The 21,410-nt window shown below is 47.9% G+C and overlaps 1 protein-coding gene across 9 annotated transcripts in view; it reads left to right on the top strand.

Moving 5' to 3' along the window:
• Window positions 1–21,410, top strand: part of GRIP2 (glutamate receptor interacting protein 2) — a 348,398-nt gene that overhangs the window by 304,040 nt on the left and 22,948 nt on the right. For 7 of the 9 annotated variants that reach the window (XM_064156872.1, XM_064156865.1, XM_064156873.1 and 4 more), the window contains exons 13-17: window positions 2,457–2,602; window positions 3,219–3,299; window positions 15,614–15,680; window positions 16,452–16,597; window positions 16,873–17,017. In XM_064156872.1, the coding sequence (XP_064012942.1) occupies window positions 2,457–2,602; window positions 3,219–3,299; window positions 15,614–15,680; window positions 16,452–16,597; window positions 16,873–17,017 (585 nt within the window). The remainder of the gene's footprint in view (window positions 1–2,456; window positions 2,603–3,218; window positions 3,300–15,613; window positions 15,681–16,451; window positions 16,598–16,872; window positions 17,018–21,410) is intronic. The other 2 variants (XM_064156871.1, XM_064156867.1) reach the window with 1 other exon arrangement.

The raw sequence follows: 21,410 nt of genomic DNA, 5'->3' as shown, positions 1-21,410 counted from the left end.
GAAGGCTTAAAACAGGATGAGTGATGCCTTCTGGGAAAACCGTGTGCTAAAATAACTCCAAATGTTGAGGGAAACCTTAGACTTTTTCACATAACCCTCAGTCTGGTTTGGAGAACACTCTGTAACCTATGTTAATGATGGATGAAGAATGATTTCCCAAGGTTTGCTCGAGTGGACAGCCTTGTAAAGCATTTGAGGAGTGGAAAATCTGAAAGGATGTGATTATAAGGAACAGGACACAGTCTCAAGTTGTGCCAGGGGAAGTATAGGCTGGATATTAGGAGGAAGTTGTTGGCAAAGAGAGTGATTGGCATTGGAATGGGCTGCCCAGGGAGGTGGTGGAGTCACTGTCCCTGGAGGTGTTGAAGCAAAGCCTGGCTGAGGCACTTAGTGCCATGGTCTAGTTGTTTGCCTAGGGCTGGGTGCTAAGTTAGCCTGGATGATCTTGGAGGTCTCTTCCAACCTGGTTGATTCTATGATTCTATGCTACAATTATAAGGAGCAACTGATGAAATGGGATGGAGGAGAAGGAAGATGAGTGACTGCCTGCAGGGAACACCATGTTCCTGATTTTGTAGAGCCATGAGCCAGATCAGCTGTGAGAGGATTGCCCTGCTGGTGGAGCAGTGTGTTTTAAAAGTAAGGGAGTATGCATGTGTGTGAACTGTGAAGGCAGAGACCTAGTGGGTCAGGCGTGAAACTACCTTGCTTGTAAACATAGTGGGAGTCCCCAGAGTCAAAGCATGAAGTAGCAATGTACCAATCTCCATAGCCTTGTCCTCACTGCTTTGATTTCCAAAGTGAAAGACCTGCTGATCTCTGTTCCTGGAGGAAGCAGGTCTAAAGCAAAAGCCCCAAAGGACCAGTTGTGGTTACGCTGGCGAGTTACCACATCAGAATAGTATTGGTCTTTCGAGGCAGTTAAACTGTATCAATGCACATTTGGCCTCCAGAAATGCAATTACAAGGCATAAATGATCATCCAATTTGCTGAGGCATTTCAGTGAGTTCTTTGGATTGGAACTTTAGTGTTAGCCATGTCTAAAGCAGGGGAATCTGTGCAATTTTTGGTGCCATTGGTTTGGAATGCAGGGGGTGCAAGCACATTGAGAGGGCATGTGCTCTCCTAACCTATTTATTCATCACTCCCATCTCTTGGCCATGATGTTGACTTTTAGGAAGGTGAGGGTTACCTCTTTTTTTTTTCGCCTGGATGTTGCAGGAAATGTGACCAAAACCATTTTTTAAGAGCAGAGCATATGTGAATTTAAGCAAGCCATAATGATTTGCTGCCTTGTGACCTTCCAGGGTCTATCTGCCATGAGATATGCATTGCAGAAGAAGTTACCTTCTCTTTGGGGCCACTCCTGCAGGGTTTGCCACTAACATCTTCATAGATGATCTGGATGAGGGCATGGAGTCAGTCATCAGCAAGTTTGCAGATGACACTAAGCTGGGGGCAGATGTGGCTGGGTTGGAGGGCAGAAGGGCTCTGCAGTGGGACCTTGACCACCTGGACAGATGGGCAGAGTCCAAGGGGATGGCTTCAATAGCTCCAAGTGCAGGGTGCTGCACTTTGGCCACAACAACCCCATGCAGAGATACAGGCTGGGGTCGGAGTGGCTGGAGAGCAGCCAGACAGAGAGGGATCTGGGGGTGCTGATTGATACCCACCTGAACATGAGCCAGCAGTGTGCCCAGGTGGCCAAGAGAGCCAGTGGCATCCTGGCCTGCATCAGGAATGGTGTGGCCAGCAGGAGCAGGGAGGTCATTCTGCCCCTGTACTCTGCACTGGTTAGACCTCACCTTGAGTACTGTGTTCAGTTCTGGGCCCCCCCAGTTTAGGAGGGACATTGAGATGCTTGAGCGTGTCCAGAGAAGGGCGATGAGGCTGGGGAGAGGCCTTGAGCACAGCCCTATGAGGAGAGGCTGAGGGAGCTGGGATTGGTTAGCCTGGAGAAGAGGAGGCTCAGGGGTGACCTTATTGCTGTCTACAACTACCTGAGGGGTGGTTGTGGCCAGGAGGAGGTTGCTCTCTTCTCTCAGGTGGCCAGCACCAGAACGAGAGGACACAGCCTCAGGCTGTGCCAGGGGAAATTTAGGCTGGAGGTGAGGAGAAAGTTCTTCCCTGAGAGAGTCATTGGACACTGGAATGGGCTGCCCGGGGAGGTGGTGGAGTCGCCGTCCCTGGGGCTGTTCAAGGCAGGATTGGATGTGGCACTTGGTGCCATGGTCTAGCCTTGAGCTCTGTGGTAAAGGGTTGGACTTGATGATCTGTGAGGTCTCTTCCAGCCTTGGTGATACTGTGATACCCTGTGTGTCTTGTAACAGATTCACCCGGCAAAAGCAACCAGGAGCTGGTTGTGAATTTGGTTTGGTTTGTTTTTTTTCCCCTCCTTTCCTCTTTTTACCTGCCTCCTTGCTTCTTTCCCCTCTGTTCCCATTGTGGACTGCAGATGTGGGCTGCTACAAGTAGGAGACAGAGTCCTTTCTATCAACGGCATTGCGACTGAGGATGGGACTATGGAAGAAGCCAATCAGCTTTTGCGTGATGCTGCACTCACAAACAAAGTGGTGCTTGAGATTGAATTTGATGTGGCAGGTAAGTTGCCAAAAGAAGAACTCTTACATTGCCTTTGCTGAGCCATGGGAGTGTATTCACTCAAATGATGAGTTTTCTGCTAGAGCTCTAAGGAGAGAATGAGAAGATCCTGTGAGGACCTTTACGTGTTCTCATGGCTCTCTGATATCCACTGAGGTGGAGGAGCCCTTCTGATTCATTTATAAATGCCTTGTAGCCACTACTTGGCTGAGATAAGCTTAAGGAGTAGATGAAGAAGCCATCCACTTTGGGAATATTTGCCTATTATTATGAATAATAATGATAATAATTTGAAACCTTGAAGCAAGGAGGCCCCCAGAGCTATTGGATAGATCTAAAGTGCAGCTTTGTATTTAAAAGAAAAGGAAAGAAAAGTTTTTCCTTTTGCACTGACAGAGCTGCCTCAGCCTTGAAATTCAGTGTGATGTGAGCACTTCAGAGCATGTATTTTTAATGAGAATCCAAATCCTTGTTTGAACCAATAAAGCTGAGTTTTATGGGCTTGTTTTTCTTAGTTCCAAAGAAACCATCCATGCAACTGAAAGCTCTCTTTCTTCCCTCCCCCTCCCCCCCTTTTCTCCCTTGTTTTCTCTCTTGTCTCTTTGTGGTTTTATAGAGTCTGTCATACCCAGCAGCGGTACTTTCCACGTTAAATTGCCCAAGAAAAGAGGTGTAGAGCTTGGAATTACAATCAGCTGTAAGTATTGTTCAGACTTGCACTAGCAGTTGTGACAACTTCTGCTTTTCCACCCTGCCACACCAGAGGGGCCCAAAAGTGAGAGATAAGATGATGTGGGGTTTCCTGGTAGTGTTCACAGTGCTTTTTTTTTGTCTGTCCAAAACTGAATTAGATGTGTGGTTTTTTGCCTTGATGGGCTAGGGGCTGCAGAGAAAAGCACCTGCATGAGGGCTTGGGGCAAAGGATGTGTCCCAGCTGATCAGCTGGCCTGTGCTGCAGACTAGCAGTGGTTTATATTGACAGTATTGTTTTATTTCCTTGCTTTACAGTTGTATTGTGTTCCTTTTGGAAAAAAAGAGATGCCTGGGTCTGGTGAGAACCTTGCAGAGGGTGGTGGAGGAAGGAGAGTGAATGTAGGTGAACCTGCAGGTTGAAGGATAGAAGGAGGAAGCTGCCAAGAGGAGGAGGATGATGAAGAGGGTGGCAGACCTTTGTGATGGGGGAATGAATTGTAGGGATGAAGGCAGACCTTGGAGACGGAGGAAGGAACTGTAGGGATGGGAGAGTGTTGGGCAGGGCTTACTGGGAGTTGTTGCATTGACTAACCCCAGCCACAGAGGAGGAGATTCACATGCCAGTTACTAGTGGTGTCTCCCAAGGATCAGTGCTGGACCCAGTCCTGTTCAGTATCTTTATTGATGATCTGGACCAGGGGATTAAGTCCATCATCAGTAAGTTTGTGGATGACACCAAGCTAGGAGCAGGTGTGGATCTGTTGGAAGGTAGGAGAGCCCTGCAGAGGGACCTTGACAGGCTGGATGGGTGGGCAGAGGCCAATGGGATGAGATTGAACTAGGCCACATGCAGGATTCTGCACTTTGGCCACAACAACCCCAAGCAGTGCTACAGGCTGGGGACAGAGTGGCTGGATAGCAGCCAGGCAGAGAGGGACCTGGGGGTGCTGGTAGAGAGTAGCTGAGTAGCTGAAGATGAGCCAGAAGTGTGCCCAGGTGGGCAGCAGAGCCAATGGCATCCTGGCCTGCATCAGAAGCATTGTGGCCAGTAGGACAAGGGAGGTTATTCTGCCCCTGGACTCAGCACTGGTCAGGCCACACCTTGAGTGCTGTGTCCAGTTCTGGGCTCCTCAATTCAAGAGAGATGTTGAAATACTGGAAGGTGTCCAGAGAAGGGCAACAAAGCTGGTGAGAGGCCTGGAGCACAGCCCTGTGAGGAGAGGCTGAGGGAGCTGGGAGTGTGCAGCCTGCAGAAGAGGAGGCTCAGGGCAGAGCTCATTGCTGTCTGCAACTACCTGAAGGGAGGCTGTAGCCAGGTGGGGTTGGTCCATCTGCCAGGCAACCTACAACAGAACAAGGGGACACATTCTCAAGCTGTGCTAGGGGAGGTCTAGGCTGGATGTTAGGAGGAAGTTGTTGCTAGAGAGAGTGATTGGCATTGGAATGGGCTGCCCAGGGAGGTGGTGGAGTTGCCATCCATGGAAGTATTCAAGCAAAGCCTGGATGAAGCACTTAGTGCCATGGTCTGGTTGGTTGGCTAGGGCTGGGTGCTAGGTTGGAGTGGATGCTCTTGGAGGTCTCTTCCAACCTGGTTGATTCTATGATTCTATGCTGGGACCTGGTGGGCACTGACAGAAGAAGACATAAAGCTTTTCTGTTCTCTCTCCTCTGCTCACTTGATTAATTTTCTTTGCTTCTCTTCTGAAGCATATTTTTCATTTAAAGATCTTGTGGCCTCTTTGGAGAGGATGCTGTGAGAGAATGATACAGGCAAATCCATCCCAAATTTCTGGCCAATCTGGGTGTTGTTATGCCTTAGATCTGTGGGGCTTTTTTCCCCCTTATTATACATATGAGCAGGTCTCAGTTGCTCATCTTTCCTTCACTATTGGGTAAATTGAGTTGAATCATCTCATGCCCAGAGGCTGTCACCACCTCCCAGCTGAGCAGCTTCTGAGACTTCAGTAATGGGGTCTTGCATCTAAGGCACCAGGAGCATGGACCCAGCTGTGTCTGTCTGGGGAATGGAGTCTCTAAGGCCACTTCAAACCTAGACTTCATTAAAATTGATAAGCTATTTGCAATTACATCTTGGCATTTACAGCTTTACTTAGTGAGTTAATTGAAGGTGTTCTGGTCTAAGTGGGGTGATTCTCAGGAGTGACTTCAGCATCAGCAGGAGGATGGCTTTGCACCCTGTGTTATTTCTTCACTCTCTTCCCAGCTTCCCCTATTTGTGCCAGAAGGATAACCCTGAGAAATAACAGTGGAGTATTTAACATTTGACTTGATAGCAATTACTGTCTGAAGACATCAAAGTGCTTTACAAAAGCAGCAGGGTACCTGCAATGACATTTCACTGGTCAGGGAGCAGAGCACAGTGCAGCAGCCCAGCCTGTGCTGGCCTCCCAGCCTCCTGCCCTGCCACTGAAATGGATTTGCAGTTTTGGGTAGCAATCCAGGATGATCATAAGCTTCAAAGCCTAGATTGTGTCTGGGACTGGAGAGCAAAATGCAAGGTTTTGCATCTGGGTTGAGGCAATCCCAAGCACAAATCCAGGCTGGGCAGTGAGTAGCTGGAGAGAAGCCCTGAGGAGAGGGACTTGGGAGTGCTGCTGGACGAGAAGCTCAGCATGAGCCAGCAGTGTGCACTTGCAGCCCAGAAAGCCAACCAGATTCTGGGCTGCATCAGGAGAAGCGTGGCCAGCAAGTCACAGGAGGTGATTTTCCCCCTCTACTCTGCTCTGCTGAGACCCCACCTGGAGTACTGCATCCAGTTCTGGAGCCCCCATTACAAGAGGGATGTGGAGATGCTGGAGAGTGTCCAGAGAAGGGCCACGAGGATGCTCAGAGGGCTGCAGCAGCTCTGCTGTGAGCACAGACTGAAAGAGTTGGGGCTGTTCAGTCTGCAGAAGAGGAGGCTCCCAGGTGACCTTCTTGTGGCCTTCCAGGATCTGAAGGAGGCTACAAAAAAGCTGGGGAGGGACTTTTGAGGCTGTCAGGGAGTGACAGGACATGGGGGAATGGAGCAAAGCTGGAGGTGGGGAGATTCAGGCTGGACATGAGGAGGAAGTTGTTGAGCATGAGAGTGGTGAGAGCCTGGAATGGGTTGTGGAGGGAGGTGGTTGAGGCCCCATGGCTGGAGGTGTTTAAGGCCAGGCTGGATGAGGCTGTGGGCAGCCTTATCTAGGGTAGGGTGTCCCTGCCCATGGCAGAGGGGTTGGAACTGGCTCCTCCTTGTGTTCCCTTCCAACCCTGACTAATTCTATGACTCTGTGACTTGGGAGTTGCTGGCAAACACATCAGCTTTTATTTGTGGAGTCTTACTTGAATGGGATCTGCGTCAGATGTGCATTTCCACTTCAAACGTGTTTTTCTGTTGAAAGAGTGTTCAGTTTAAATTTGTTTAGGAAATTGATTTCACACATTGTTTGGACATCACCACTAAAGCAAAAGAGACTGACCCCTGGGTTTTAAATAGTTGGGGAGCCATTATCCAACTACAAAGCAGTTTCTTAGCAATAAAATAGATTCAATTTTTCTGACTGTTGAATGTGTTTGCAGGAGGTAGTTTAAGTAATGCATATGCATAAACTTAAGGCATATTTCAGTCCTTTGCTGAGTCAAAGGCAAAGTTGTGTTTACAAATGCATCAAACACATCCATCCAGAAAATGCATTGGCAAAGATGAAATGCTGCTTGAATCCTAATTCTCTTCTCAGGTATTATTCTCTATAAGCCAATGTCCACATGAGCCTTAGCAAATTAAACCATCATTTTGTGTCTCTGCTGGTTTCAGGTCTTAGAACTAAAGAAAGCAGCCTTAGGGTGAGTATCTTCTGCAGAGACACGATCTGCTTGCAGGACTGTGGTGCAAGCAACAAGAAAAAAGAAGGCAAAATAATTCTTCTCCCTTCTGCCCAGTTCCTCCCAGTTCTGCTGGTTGGAATGTTTCTGTTCGTCTAGAGACAGCTTTTACAGCTTTGCTTCTGATAGGAAAAAATCAAATAGCTGCAGTTGTAAAGCAGGGGACTTGGCTTACAGCTCTCACACCTCGGATTCCTGTTCCCTACTCTGTAAAACAAGATGGAGTGGTCAGCAGAAGACACCCTGTGCTCTTGTGGTCACAGGATTCCTTCATTCCTAAGAGTTGTGGTCCAGCTACCCTGTAGGTGAAAGAGGAGCTGCTTCCATTGAGTTTTACCTCTCAATTTCAGCAGGCTCATCTAGAGTTAATGCTTCAGGCTAGGAAGGTTTGCTGCTGCCTTCTTACACGGACAGAATGGGTTGGGACCTCATCAGAGGAGCACTACAGAAATAAAAGTGATCAAGTTCTTGCTGTGCTGTGGCACTCAGAGCTAATTGGGAGATGAGCTAAGTAACAGGAGGGAGAGCAGGGTTCTTGATGGATGTGTTGGAAGAATTCATGTAATGGAACTGGCTGCAGAAGGAACTATAAATCTGCTGGGAAGCCTCATAAAAGGGCTGAGAACCCAGGAGGCTTTTCTATGAGGAGGGCAGACACTGCTGGTTCTGGGAGGAACATACAGAGAGGCTTTTCACTTGGTTCTGGTGAGGGGCAGATGTTTGCTGAGAGCATTTCGTCTTTTCCAAGGTCTTAGGGTTTTAGGGTGACGAAGCTGGTGAAAGGCCTGGAACACAAACCCTGTGAGGAGAGGCTGAGGGAGCTGGGGGTGTGCAGCCTGCAGAAGAGGAGGCTCAGGGAAGACCTCACTGCTGTCTACAACTACCTGAAGGGAGGCTGTAGCCAGGTGGGGGGTGGCCTCTTCTGCCAGGCAACCAGCAACAGAACAAGGGGACACAGTCTCAAGTTGTGCCAGGGGAAGTATAGGCTGGATGTTAGGAGGAAGTTGTTGGCAGAGAGAGTGATTGGCATTGGAATGGGCTGCCCAGGGAGGTGGTGGAGTCGCTGTCCCTGGAGGTGTTGAAGCAAAGCCAGGATGAGGCACTTAGTGCCATGGTCTAGTTGACTGAGCAGGGCTGGGTGTTAGGTTGGACTGGATGATCTTGGAGGTCTCTTCCAACCTGGTTGATTCTATGATTCCAGAATGAGAAGCCTTGGGCTGAGCAAGACCCTGATTGTGATCTGTGTGCACAGATGGGTTTCTTTGCCCTACTCAAGCACAGTGTGGCAAAGGAAGGCAGTAAATCAAGGCACATGAAGCAAATACATGCATACAGCATTACTTCCTCTTCCATTCCCCAAAGGATGAATAGGAAATCAAAGGGGTGAGGCTGTCACTGACTATACTTTGTATTTCTGTGGCACCTCAGTGCCCTCAAGCCTCATTTCAGTCTCCTACATTTGCTAAATGAAAATTTAGCAAAACAAAACACTGAAGCTGCCTCATGCACACTTCTTTCAGGAGCAAAGGGACAAGAAGCCAGCAAAATCCCTCTTATGTTGTCCCTGCTTGAGCAGCTCAGATTTTGTCTGAGAGAGAAAGCTGCATTTGTTTGGCATCCAGCTGCTCAGGGTAGTGTTCACTTGTTTCTGCTCTGTGCGGTTCGAAGCACTGTGTGAGCTGTGGAGCTCCCTTGTGTGCAGGAACCTCTGAGGTGCTCTCTGTGGTGGGGATGCAAAGCTGTGCAGACTGAGGTTTTTGACACAGAGGTGTGAAGATTTGGCTTTTGCAAGCTTGCACCACTCATCTCCATTAGCAGAGCATATGCCTTAAGTGCTGTGCTCTCGCTGCCTGCACTCAGTTCTAATGACACTGTTATGGCTCTGTAGGTTTTCTGTAACTCACAAATGAGCATCTCCAACCATGAGAAGCTAATAGTTGTAGATTCTTGTCTGTTCCATACCTGACCTCTTAAAAGAAGATATGGATTCGTTATTAGCCTGTGGAAAATGATAGCTGATTGCACTAATGATTGCTTTTTGTGTGTTGGTAGTTTGGGTTTTTTTTCCCTGGGGTGGAGAGGATGGTTTTTCATGTTGCAATTTCTTTTGTCTGCCTGAACTATCTTTTAAGTTGTGAAATCTACTGCAGGGTAGAGCAAACGAGTGTACTTTAAACAGATATGGAAATTGCCATCCATTTTAGGTATGCATTAGTGCTTTATATAGCATGTTGATCAAATTACCTTTATATATCTTCACAAATGAATTCCTGTGCCCTTGGTGTGAAGTACTGCAGATAAGGAGCAGGTAGTATATATCTGTTTGCTGGCGATAGCACCGGGATTGGAGTAGATGTATAACTGCGATTAAGTCGCTTAAGCAGTGTAATCACTGTCCTAGTGAGAAGATGGATCAGTGAGCTGAGCAAATGTAGCTTTGCTAGTGCTGGATTAACCTGGGACCTGCCCCAAGCCAGGCAGAGTGTGGCTGTGAGCAGCAGTGTGCCTGGCAACTGCCATCCTACCCCTTCGCACCTTCAGTTGAGATTTGCAGCTGATTCACTCTGCTGCCAATACCAAGGTGGGATATTATGTCCTGGTTTTGCTACCTGAAAGGTTTGGAAAGGAAATAGATCTGCAATAGGGCAAATATCCTGCTGAAGGCACTAATAATCATAGACTCATAGAATCAACCAGGTTGGAAGAGACCTCCAAGATCATCCAGTCCAACCTATCACCCAGCCCTAACCAATCAACTAGACCATGGCACTAAGTTCCTCACTGATGAATTATTAGAGGAAAAAGTTGGGCACTTGAAGATTTGATCTTTTTTTTTCCCACTGCTGTTTTTTGTGATTGGCTCTGATTTGCTTTTATTCTTCTTCTCATTCTTTAGCTAGCCTGAGACTATTTGGTTTCCGATTGTGTGTGTTTGTCACTGTTTGTAAATGCTTGCTTTCTCAAGTCTATCCTTATGGCATTATTGCAGTTTCTTTAATTACACTTAGAGTGCTGCTTTGGCTTGGTCACAAACAAAGGGCATTTATAATGGTTTGATGCATGTGATATGTGCTCGTGCTCCTCGGAGAAGAGTAATTTACCAGCGCCAGTCATTAAGCATTCTATTAAAAACACAAGCTGGACACGTGTTCCTGGCCTTGTCATCCATCACAGAGTAAACACCAAGCCAGCCAGAATCCCAGCAGAGGTGGTGAGAGACTGAAAGCAATTTATAAAAAGTAAATAACAGTATTGATCAATTCACCTTTTTATCACTGCCCTGTCACCACCACCACCACCAAGCAGTGTTTTTGCTTCGAGTTTCTCCCCTACCCCACGCTTCTGCCTTCACCAACTGTTGATTTATGGAGCTTTCTCTGGGCCACTGGAGCAGATTTAAACTATCTTTTGTACTGGCAAACCTGCCAAAAAAACACAAATGGATCTTAAGCCTATGTTCACCTGAGGTGGTTTGCCCTGGCAGATGGGGACCACAAGCAGAACACCTGCTGAGAGAGAACGTGGCTTTCTGCACTCCAGCCTCTGCCTCTTGGCCTCCCTTCATCTCTGCTCTTCACTCCCTTATGGCTTTCTGCACTCCAGCCTCTGCCTCTTGGCCTCCCTTCATCTCTGCTCTTCACTCCCTTATGGCTTTCTGCACTCCAGCCTCTGCCTCTTGGCCTCCCTTCATCTCTGCTCTTCACTCCCTTATGGCTTTCTGCACTCCAGCCTCTGCCTCTTGGCCTCCCTTCATCTCTGCTCTTCACTCCCTTATGGCTTTCTGCACTCCAGCCTCTGCCTCTTGGCCTCCCTTCATCTCTGCTCTTCACTCCCTTATGGCTTTCTGCACTCCAGCCTCTGCCTCTTGGCCTCCCTTCATCTCTGCTCTTCACTCCCTTATGGCTTACTGCACTCCAGCCTCTGCCTCTTGGCCTCCCTTCATCTCTGCTCTTCACTCCCTTATGGCTTTCTGCACTCCAGCCTCTGCCTCTTGGCCTCCCTTCATCTCTGCTCTTCACTCCCTTATGGCTTTCTGCACTTCAGCCTCTGCCTCTTGGCCTCTGTTCATCTCTGCTCTTCACTCCCTTATGACTTTCTGCACTCCAGCCTCTGCCTCTTGGCCTCTGTTCATCTCTGCTCTTGACTTCCCTTTGCTGCTGTCGTCATTTTAAAGACAGGAAGACAAGACCTGGAGGCAAGGCTGAGCGGCCAAACCATGCAGCAAACAGAATTACCAAGGCAGTGTCCTTTGAAGAGAAATAGAATCATAGAATCAACCAGGTTGGAAGAGACCTCCCAGATCATTCAGTCCAACCTAGCACCCAGCCCTAGCCCCCACACTCCTGTAAAGTCACCCAGATTAGACTCAGCTGGCTGGAAGTTAAGGAATGAAGCTTTATATTCACATCTTAGCACAATATACTAGCAGGGATTTACAATATATACAGAAATCATAGAATCAACCAGGTTGCATGAGACCTCCAAGATCATCCAGTCCAACCTAGCACCCAGCCCTATCCAGTCAACTAGACCATGGCACCAAGTGCCTCATCCAATCTTTTTCTCCCCCACCCCATTTTGTCAGCAAAATATAGAAGTTAAATGTAACACAGAAACACAGTATCCCTCCCAGAAACCAGAGTCCCCACGAGGGGCTCCCAGCTGCCCTTCCACCTTCTTTCTATCCCTCTGCCTTATCCCAGAGTACACCTTATGTGCAGAGTGAGTTTGGTGGATTGGCCAGAGGGATTAGAACAAAAGGATTAGTTACACAGAAGAAGCCCAAGGAGAAAAGCACAGGCACTGATTGACAGATAGAGGCACACAGGCACTCTCTCTTATCTATATTTATGTTGATTTTCTACATCTCAGCAAACCTAAGAGTGAAGCAGACATCACCACTTTTTCCTTTTCACAACCTATAATCTATTTTTTTGCAATAAAATATTTCAACTGGCCTCAAACCAGCACACCCTTTCCAGGCTGTAATGAAATTGCAGCTCTCTTATCTGTAGATAGGCAGTTGTCACACAGAGACATGTTGTGACTCTGCCTGAACAGCCCAGGACTGCTAACAAATGTGTGTACCAGAGTTGATTTAGGGCAGCCTAGTCCCAGATGATGGGGCATAAAGCCTAGCTGGGCTCTCTGCTGAGGCATTGGGATGCCAAAAGTGAGTTGATGGAGGAAGTAACTGCTAGTTTTCAGAATGAACAGCAAGTGACTGCTCTGTGCTTTGAGATATCTCTATGTTTGTATCTTATGCCTCTTAGAATCATAGAATCAAACAGGTTGGAAGAGACCTCCATATCATCCAGTCCAACCTAGCACCCAGCCCTGTCCAATCAACCAGACCTTGGCACTAAGTGCCTCATCCAGGCTTTGCTTCAACACCTCCAGGGACGGTGACTCCACCACCTCCCTGGGCAGCCCATTCCAATGCCAATCACTCTCTCTGTCAACAGCTTCCTCTTAACATCCAGCCTATGCCTCCTCTGGCACAACTTGGGACTGTGCTCCCTTGTTCTGTTGCTGGTTGTCTGGCAGAAGAGTCCAAGTTCCCTCTTGAAAGGGAATGATCATTCATTAAGTCTCTGTAAGAGACCCTAAAGATCTGTAGGTGTCATCTAATAGTGATGGTTTTAGAAGGCTTTTCCATTTTATTCTAAGTGATTATTTAAAACAGAGGGCTACTATTTCATGAAGTTTGGATTATCTGATGGTAGGGACAACTGTGTGCAGCCATACATAGAATTCCAGAACGGTTTAGGTTGGAAGGGACCTTAAAGACCATCCAGTTCCAACCCTCTGCCATAGGCAGGGACACCTCCCACTAGAGCAGGTTGCTCAAGGTCCCATCCAACTTGGCCTTGAACATCTCCAGGCCACAGCCTCCCTGGGCAACCTGTGCCAGTGTCTCACCACCCTCACTGCAAAGAACCCTTTCCTAACATCTAGTTTAAATCTTCTCTCTGCCAGTTTAAACCCATTACCCCTTGTCCTGTCATTACAAGACCTTGTCAATTGTCCCTCCTCAGCCTTTCTGTAGGCTTCCTTCAGATACTGGAAGGCTACTACAAGGTCTTCTCAAAGCCTTCTTTTCTGCAGGCTGAAGAGCTCCAACTCTCATAGCCTCATAGCAGAGGTGCTGCAGCTCTCTGAGCACCATGGCTCTTCCATTTCAAGACAATCTGTTTGGAAAGCACACAACTAACCTCAGAATTAATTTTCCTTAAAACTTGCCTTGTTTTCCAAGGGACAAAGCTCTTGGTTTGCACTCTTCCTTCTGCTACAGGAAGCTTGTGCTGCGTTCAGTGCTCACAGCAATTGTGGTGCTGAAGAAGAATGAGTCTTACTCTCTGCTTAGAGATCAACTATGGGCCAGATCCTCCATATTGCAGAGCTTGTAAGGCAGACACTGAGATAAACACTCTTTTTGCAGAGCTTGGGGCATGTTGTTGTCTATACTTGTCTTTTTGTTTTCCTTCTTGGCCTATTCTTTGCTCTTTGGAGAGTTTGCAGTTACCAGACTTGTCATACCAGCTGCACCTGGGTCAGTTTTAGAGGTGACCATCCCCATTGTACCACCAGGACTGTGTGGAAATCCTCTCTAACCCCTTTCTGTCATTCTGCCTCTGCTTTGCAACTGGTAAACAAACCTTGCAATGAAAAGTATTTTTGCTAACCTGGATCACTTTGACAGAACCAGGCTAGGGAGTGATTAAACATGCAGCAAAGCCAGCCTGACCCAGAGCTCAGGGTGTGCTAACAGGGTCTGTCATCACTGCTGCTCACACCACCACATTGTATACCTCTCTCAGCAGCAACTCCATCTCCTGTACTGAAAAAGACAACAGCAATAGTAGTAACAGGGTGGTGCATATCTGTCCCCTGTGTTGTTAGTCCCTAATTCATGGCTTTCTTAATCAGAGGGGGAATGTCTTCATTGATTTTTTTCTTTAACCTGCTGCACCCCATCCCTCCCTCCCACCACTTGGCTTGGCCTGGTTGAGTGTCAGTCTGGCTTCTGTCTGGTCCATGCCATGGACAGGTTGAACCTAGGCATAAGCCCTCAGTCAATCTTTTTGACCCCTGGTTACAAGCTGAACAAGAGTGTCCAGACTAAAACTGCCTGGCCCCACAATCCTGTGCAGGCATGGGGAAAACATCTCTTGTCATTCAGCAGTCACATTGCTGTGACTATGATAAGATCACTCAGGCCCTGCTCTTTACTGTCTGACCTACCTTTTCCACTCAGCCCTGCTATGACTGAGGTTGGCTGTCTTTTTGCTCTGTTCAACCCAGAAGGTGTAGTTGTATGGGACTGGCTATCCTAAAAGGGTTAACACTTGTTTGAAACTTTCATGTAATGTAAACAACAGAAAAATTTAGAGCAAAGAGCTTGGTGAGAGGAAGTGCTTCTTCCTTTCTCTCTGACTTTCTGGGCTGTTCTCTAACTGCTGTTAAGGCAGGTGGATCTGTGTGGTTGATGCCACGTGCCTCACAGATATTTTAATCTCTGACCTGCATCTGATGTGTTCAGATGTTGTGAGTTTCTTCCTTCCCACGCAGTCTTTGCTGAGAAGCTGTCAGCTTTAAGTGAGACAATGCAATTCCCACAGCAAGACAGGAGGGAGTGACAGGAGGTGAAAAGGATGCTCTTAGCATATGTTTAGTGTGTGGATGGCAGAGAGGGCAGGAGAGGTTTGAGTCATAAGTCACTTGGGTTTCTGAAGAGGGCAGCAGGTCTTACAGGCAGATTTGAAAATGCAGATGCTCCCAGAGATGTGTACTCACATCTCTCATGGGCTGAGATAGTTATCAAGGTCAGGCAGAGGATAAGAACTGGAAACCTTTCTTTCCAGCTCCAGCACTGTGACCAGCCCTGATTTATCTGGTTGTATGCTGAAGTAGCCTGGTGATCTGAACCAGCTAGAAAACAATGTTTTATCTACTTTTTTCCCCCCCTCCAGATTCTTTGCCACCTGGAAAATTTCCCTTCCCACTTTACCTCAAGAACACACAAATTCAGTGTTAGTGTCAGCAGTATGGGTGAATGGGTGTTTAACAGCACTGGGCTTGGGCAACCCCACCTCTTGCTGTCAGGCACCACCTGTCCTCCTGAAGAGAAGGAGACTGAAGAAGGCAGTTAGCTAACCTGGGCTAAAGGCAACCAGCAAACTTTTGGGATTAACTTCTCATTTTTCCTGGTCTGGCTTCCAGAGTTCAAGTGCAAAGCATCATTTTGCCAAGGGGATAAAAATATCCTTTCCTTATAACTCACAGTATCACCAAGGTTGGAAGAGACCTCATAGATCATCAAGTCCAACCCTTTACCACAGAGCTCAAGGCTAGACCATGGCACCAAGTGCCAGCCCCTTCCCATTAAGCATCCCCATCCTAGATAGCAGACTCAATACCATTCTTTGTACCTATGTGTCTCTTTTACAGCAGCAAGCAGAAAGTCTGGGGAGCCTTTGATCATCTCTGACATCAAGAAGGGGAGTGTAGCACACAGGTGAGCACAGAATTTCCCATCTGCCAAACCCATTGCAAATGTCCAGCCCAGCAATGAGAGGTAGAACAACACCCAAACGCTAGTACTTGGGTCTGGATTTTGTCTGAGCCCATGAGGTTTGTCTTAGACCACAGTAATATTTGCAAGAAAAACTGTCTGTATTGATGCAAGAGGAGTTGAGCTAATGGAGAGTGTGGTCAGAACACCCATTCAGATGTCTGCTGACTCTGTAGGAGATGGATGGTTAGCATTTAGGAGCATGTGGTAAAGGGCTTCATATGTTCTCCAAGGTGCAATGGCTCAGCAGGTAGTTTGCCACGTCTCAGCTCCTGCTCAGATGAACAGAGTGGAGTGAATTGTGGGCACTGGCAGAGAACTGTGTAAATAACTCAGCATTTATTGACTTAACCTCTGATCCCAACACCTCACTGGAAGGCTTTCAGAGGAATTTAGTGCTGCTGGAGTGCTGGTTTCCTAGAGTGCTCATACAGGAGCTTCCATAAAAAGTAGAGTACATGTCAGTTAAACATCAGGCATTTTCCAGTGCTGTACATCTATTCTTCCTGCCTTGTTCTGTGTTGATGCACACTCTACTCAAACTGCCTCTCTTTGAGTTGCAATTGTCCCAGGCTCCAGTCATGTTTGTCTCCCAGAGAAGATCGAGGACAGCAAAAAGTTAATACTCTTGTTGCCACTGCAGGACTGGATGCATTGTGGGTTCTGAAAGGCAAATACAAATATGCTTTTAGTTTTCTCTTCCTTTCCACACAGAACTGGCACCTTGGAGCCGGGAGACAAGCTGCTAGCCATTGATAACATCCGACTCGACAATTGCTCAATGGAGGATGCTGTGCAGATTTTAAGGCAGTGTGAAGACCTGGTCAAATTGAAGATTAGGAAGGATGAAGATAACTCTGGTACAGAAATGATGCAAACTGTCCACTGTAATGACATTTCCCAGTAGGTAGTGCAAACTGGGAAAGATAAGGGCTGCTGCCTGTCTGGTCACCACTTCCCAATTGATTATAGTCTATTTTTGTTATTCTGACCTTAAATGGAATCTTGAAGGTCTTATTTGGTATGAGCGTGGCTGAAGACCTCAGACTTTTGCTTCTAAATGTTGCAAGTCTTTCCTCTGACCTTTTTTTGTGTGGCTAAATTAAAAACCTCATCATCCTGTCTTCTCTTTCAGATGAGCAGGAGACAACTGGTGCTATTATCTACACAGTGGAACTGAAGCGGTACGGTGGGCCCTTGGGAATAACCATCTCTGGAACAGAGGAACCTTTTGATCCTATCGTCATTTCAGGCTTGACTAAACGAGGGCTGGCAGAAAGGTGAGATTCGGGGGCAGAGGGATGGAATTGATGTGGAATGGGATCTTGAACTTTTCCAAGTTTCCTCTGCTGTCATAAACTCACGTGAGGTGTTTTAGCCTGCTGAAAAGGAAAGGAGCAAAGAAGGTGCGAAGCGCTGTGAAGCAGAGTGGTTGGGTCTGTGCAGTTAAGGCAATGAGAGAGGCTCAGAATCACAGAAACATTCCTGTTGGAAGAGACCCTCAGGATCACCAAGTCCAGCCAATATCCCTACTCTTACAAGATGCACCCTAAACCATCTCCCCTGGCACTAGATCCAAATGACTTATAAACACAGCCAGGGTTGGTGACTGTCTTGGTTCTAATTTACATTTCCCAGAGACTCAAATATAGTTGATAGAACCAATAACAATTTATAGAATGCCCTTCCCTCTTCTCCCTTCTTTCCCAAAAGAAAAGGAATTAGATGGAGAGAGAGGAAAGGTAAAGCAGCCCCAAATAAATAATCTCACTGCGATTTGGAAGTTAAAAGAAGAAAAGTTCAGCAATTAATAAAAGGTACATGAGGCAGGGAAGTTACAAAGGTGTAGGGAAGGGAAAAAACAAGATACAAAACATGTAAATATAGAACCAGATTTGATGGCAATGAGTTTTGTCCACCTCGTGGTGATGGTGGCCATGTGGTGAAACAAAGAGCAGCAGGAAACAGGAATGGTGATGCTGGCAGGCAGGGAGAGACAGAGGGAGAGCAGAAGTCGCCCTGCTTTTATGGATCTTTAGTCTGCAAGGAGGAGTGAACTAACCATCACCTGGTAGAGTTCAGACCCACCCCTGTGGAGGGGTCAAGACCACCTGGGGGTCAGATTCAAGATCATCCTCCCCCAGGAGGGTTAACCCTGTACAGTGACTCAACCACCTTCCTGGGCAGCTCATTCCAATGCCTGACCACTCTTGCTGGGGAAAAAAAAATCCTAATATCCAGCCTAAACCTCCCCTGTCACAGCTTGAGGCCATTCCCTCTTGTTCTATCACTGTTTACCTGTGAGAAGAGCCCAGCACCAAACAGACCAACTCAAAGCAGGGCACTTCTGGAAAGTCAGATCCAGCATGCTGGTTGAATGCAGCAGCTGAGAACATGTTTATCTGCCCCTCTTCCACAGAGGTACTCTCTGCTCTGTGATTTCTCATGCACATCTTGTGTGGGGCAAGTGACCACCCTACCCACCAAATCATCATGTGTTGCTATCCTGGACTTCACAATGGGTAGACTGTGGCTTACAGCCATGACAGTGGTGTGTCCTGCTGAAACCATGGATTTCAGGAATCCTCTGACCCACCCTTGCTGGTTGCCAAGCCTGTTATTTGTGGCAATATCTCAGTGCAGAGCTGGCATGCCTCCAGCAGCAGACGTTTATACAGCATAAATGTTGGTGCATATTTACTTCCAGCAACCAGGGAGGTTGGCTGTGTGTGTGCTTGTATTGAAATATATGTGCATAGGTGGGATTGAAAGGATTGAGAGCTGCTGGGAATTTAAGGTGGAACTGAGTCATGCTCTGTATCTTAATGAATCTGGCTGGCTGGTAGCTGTGGCTTGTAAATAGATCATTTCAGCACCCCTGACTCATGCTTCTCACAGGACTGCTTTACCCTGTGCTGCTCGATAGAACAGCAGCAAAAATAAATCCCTGGACAAACAGGTGTAAAGTGACAGACCTTAGAGAGGTTTGACTTCAGATCTGGCCTTTTGGTTCATTCTCTTTCAAGGCCACAGTCTGTCTTAGAGGGGCAGTTTAAAACCCTCCATGCCTCGTTCTGCACTGGGTTCCTCGAGCTCTCAGCATCCGTGGTGGTGTGCATTTCTATTGCTTCCCTTTGGTACAGAAAGCAAAACATCACTGCCTGGTGAGAAGTAAGGAAGAGAGATGAACTTAGCCATCAGTAGTTTGTCCCTCTGGGGATTTGCTATCACTGCCTCTTTCCTTAGGAAATACTACTCACAGATTATCTGCAGCTTTTCTGCGTAGCAGTTCCGCACTACACCTGCAGCCCAGCATGAGAGAGGTTAACAGCAGAAAGCCCAAACGCTGTCAGGGGTTAGAAGACAGTCTCATAGCCGTGTTGCTCTCAGCTCCTTTTGCAACATCTTTGAGCTGGGATACATGTCAGCAGTTGCTCCACGGAGAAACACGGTGCAGGCAAGTGCTGCAGTACTGCTGAATTGTGATGGAGAGCTGGCGGGCAGCAAGGGATGAAAAGCCCTTTGAGGAGACTGGTGGAGCCGTTCAGCATGTTCCCTGTCTGGCAAACGACGGCGCTGTGCAGAGCAGCGCCACAGGGACGGAGCCGCACGGGCGTCTCTCTGCGTACCCTTGGCTCCCCGCAGCGAGGGTGAGGAAGGAGAGCTGGGGTGAAGGCTGCCTGCAGGAAAGGTGCATTTCTTTTTCCTGGGAGTAACAGGAGGGAGTGGCTCAACCTTGTCAAGGAAAGGGGGGTTGGAACTAGTGTTATCTGAAATTGCTCCTGTCCTGCTGTCACTACCCTTTTTCTGTCCACAGGTGTCCTTAGCCAGGCTTTGAAGGTTAGGACAGATATTCAAACCTGAACCTGTGCCTGGCTGTTGCTGTAGCACAGGGCATGTTTCAGCAGTGCTGGCATGGGTGCACAGATCTCAGAGTCTGATAAGTGTCCTTAGCCAGGCTTTGAAGGTTAGGACAGAGAACTAAACCTGAATCTGTGCCTGGCTGTTGCTGTAGCACAGGGCATGTTTCAGCAGTGCTGGCATGGGTGCACAGACACCAGAGTCTGATAAGTGTCCTTAGCCAGGCTTTGAAGGTTAGGACAGAGAACTAAACCTGAATCTGTGCCTGGCTTTTGCTGTAGCACAGGGCATGTTTCAGCAGTGCTGGCATGGGTGCACAGACACCAGAGTCTGATAAGTGTCCTTAGCCAGGCTTTGAAGGTTAGGACAGAGATCTACACCTGAATCTGTGCCTGGCTGTTGCTGTAGCACAGGGCATGTTTCAGCAGTGCTGGCATGGGTGCACAGATCTCAGTCTGATAAGTGTCCTTAGCCAGGCTTTGAAGGTTAGGACAGAGATCTACACCTGAATCTGTGCCTGGCTGTTGCTGTAGCACAGGGCATGTTTCAGCAGTGCTGGCATGGGTGCACAGATCTCAGTCTGATAAGTGTCCTTAGCCAGGCTTTGAAGGTTAGGACAGAGATCTACACCTGAATCTGTGCCTGGCTGTTGCTGTAGCACAGGGCATGTTTCAGCAGTGCTGGCATGGGTGCACAGATCTCAGTCTGATAAGTGTCCTTAGCCAGGCTTTGAAGGTTAGGACAGAGAACTAAACCTGAATCTGTGCCTGGCTGTTGCTGTAGCACAGGGCATGTTTCAGCAGTGCTGGCATGGGTGCACAGATCCCAGAGTCTGATCTCTGGAACGTGCTGGCCGCTCGCATTGAGGCGCGAGTGAAGGTCTGCACTGCGGCTTGTGCTGCTTGCTTGGTTGTGAGGAAAGCAAGGGTGTTCTCTAGGATCTGTCACATGTCTGTCACAGCTGGTGACAGGCTGTCTAAGCTGAAAAGGCTCCAGATTCCTACAACTCGGGGTTTATCTTGACCTTGAATGTTTTTCTCCTTGTGTTTTCCTGATCTCACAGAAACCTAATGGTTACTCAGGCTGTTTGGGTTGCTGTTGAGCAGTTTACTTTCTGTTTCCCCTCTGTTGGTGCCTGAAGGTGGCTTTAGCATAGTCCATAGAATCATAGAATCAACCAGGTTGGAAGAGACCTCCAAGATCACCCAGTCCAACCTAGCACCCAGCCCTAGCCAGTCAACCAGACCATGGCACTAAGTGCCTCATCCAGTCTTTTCTTGAAGACTCCCAGGGACGGTGCCTCCACCACCTCCCTGGGCAGCCCATTCCAATCCCAATCACTCTCTCTGTGAAGAACTTCTTCCTAACATCCAGCCTATACCTACCCTGGCACAACTTGAGACTGTGTCCCCTTGTTCTGTTGCTGGTTGCCTGGGAGAAGAGGCCACCCCCCACCTGGCTACAATGCCCCTTCAGGTAGTTGTAGACAGTGGTGAACAGAGTGTGTCTGAACAGTCCTGTTCGACTCTAATCAAGGTGCAGTGGTTGTCCCAGAGACATTTTGGGCTGTCTCTGGCCTTTAAAAGTTCATGACCAGCCTCCTCCAATGCCACCTGGTCAAGTAGATAGAGGTGCTTTTATCCACGACTGCTCAGCATCAACTCATGTTGCAAGAGGGAGAGGGATGGTGATCCTGCCCCTGTGCCAAGTAAATCCCTACCACAAGCACACAGCCACCTCTTCTCTAGTGCTCTCCAGAGAGTGTCTTGCAGCCCTGTTTGCGCGTTGCAACTCAGCTGTTGCTTTGATCTG

This window comes from Pogoniulus pusillus, chromosome 16, assembly GCF_015220805.1.
Source record: "Pogoniulus pusillus isolate bPogPus1 chromosome 16, bPogPus1.pri, whole genome shotgun sequence".
NCBI classification, from domain to species: Eukaryota; Metazoa; Chordata; class Aves; order Piciformes; family Lybiidae; genus Pogoniulus; species Pogoniulus pusillus.
This window is presented reverse-complemented; position numbering and strand designations above follow the sequence as displayed.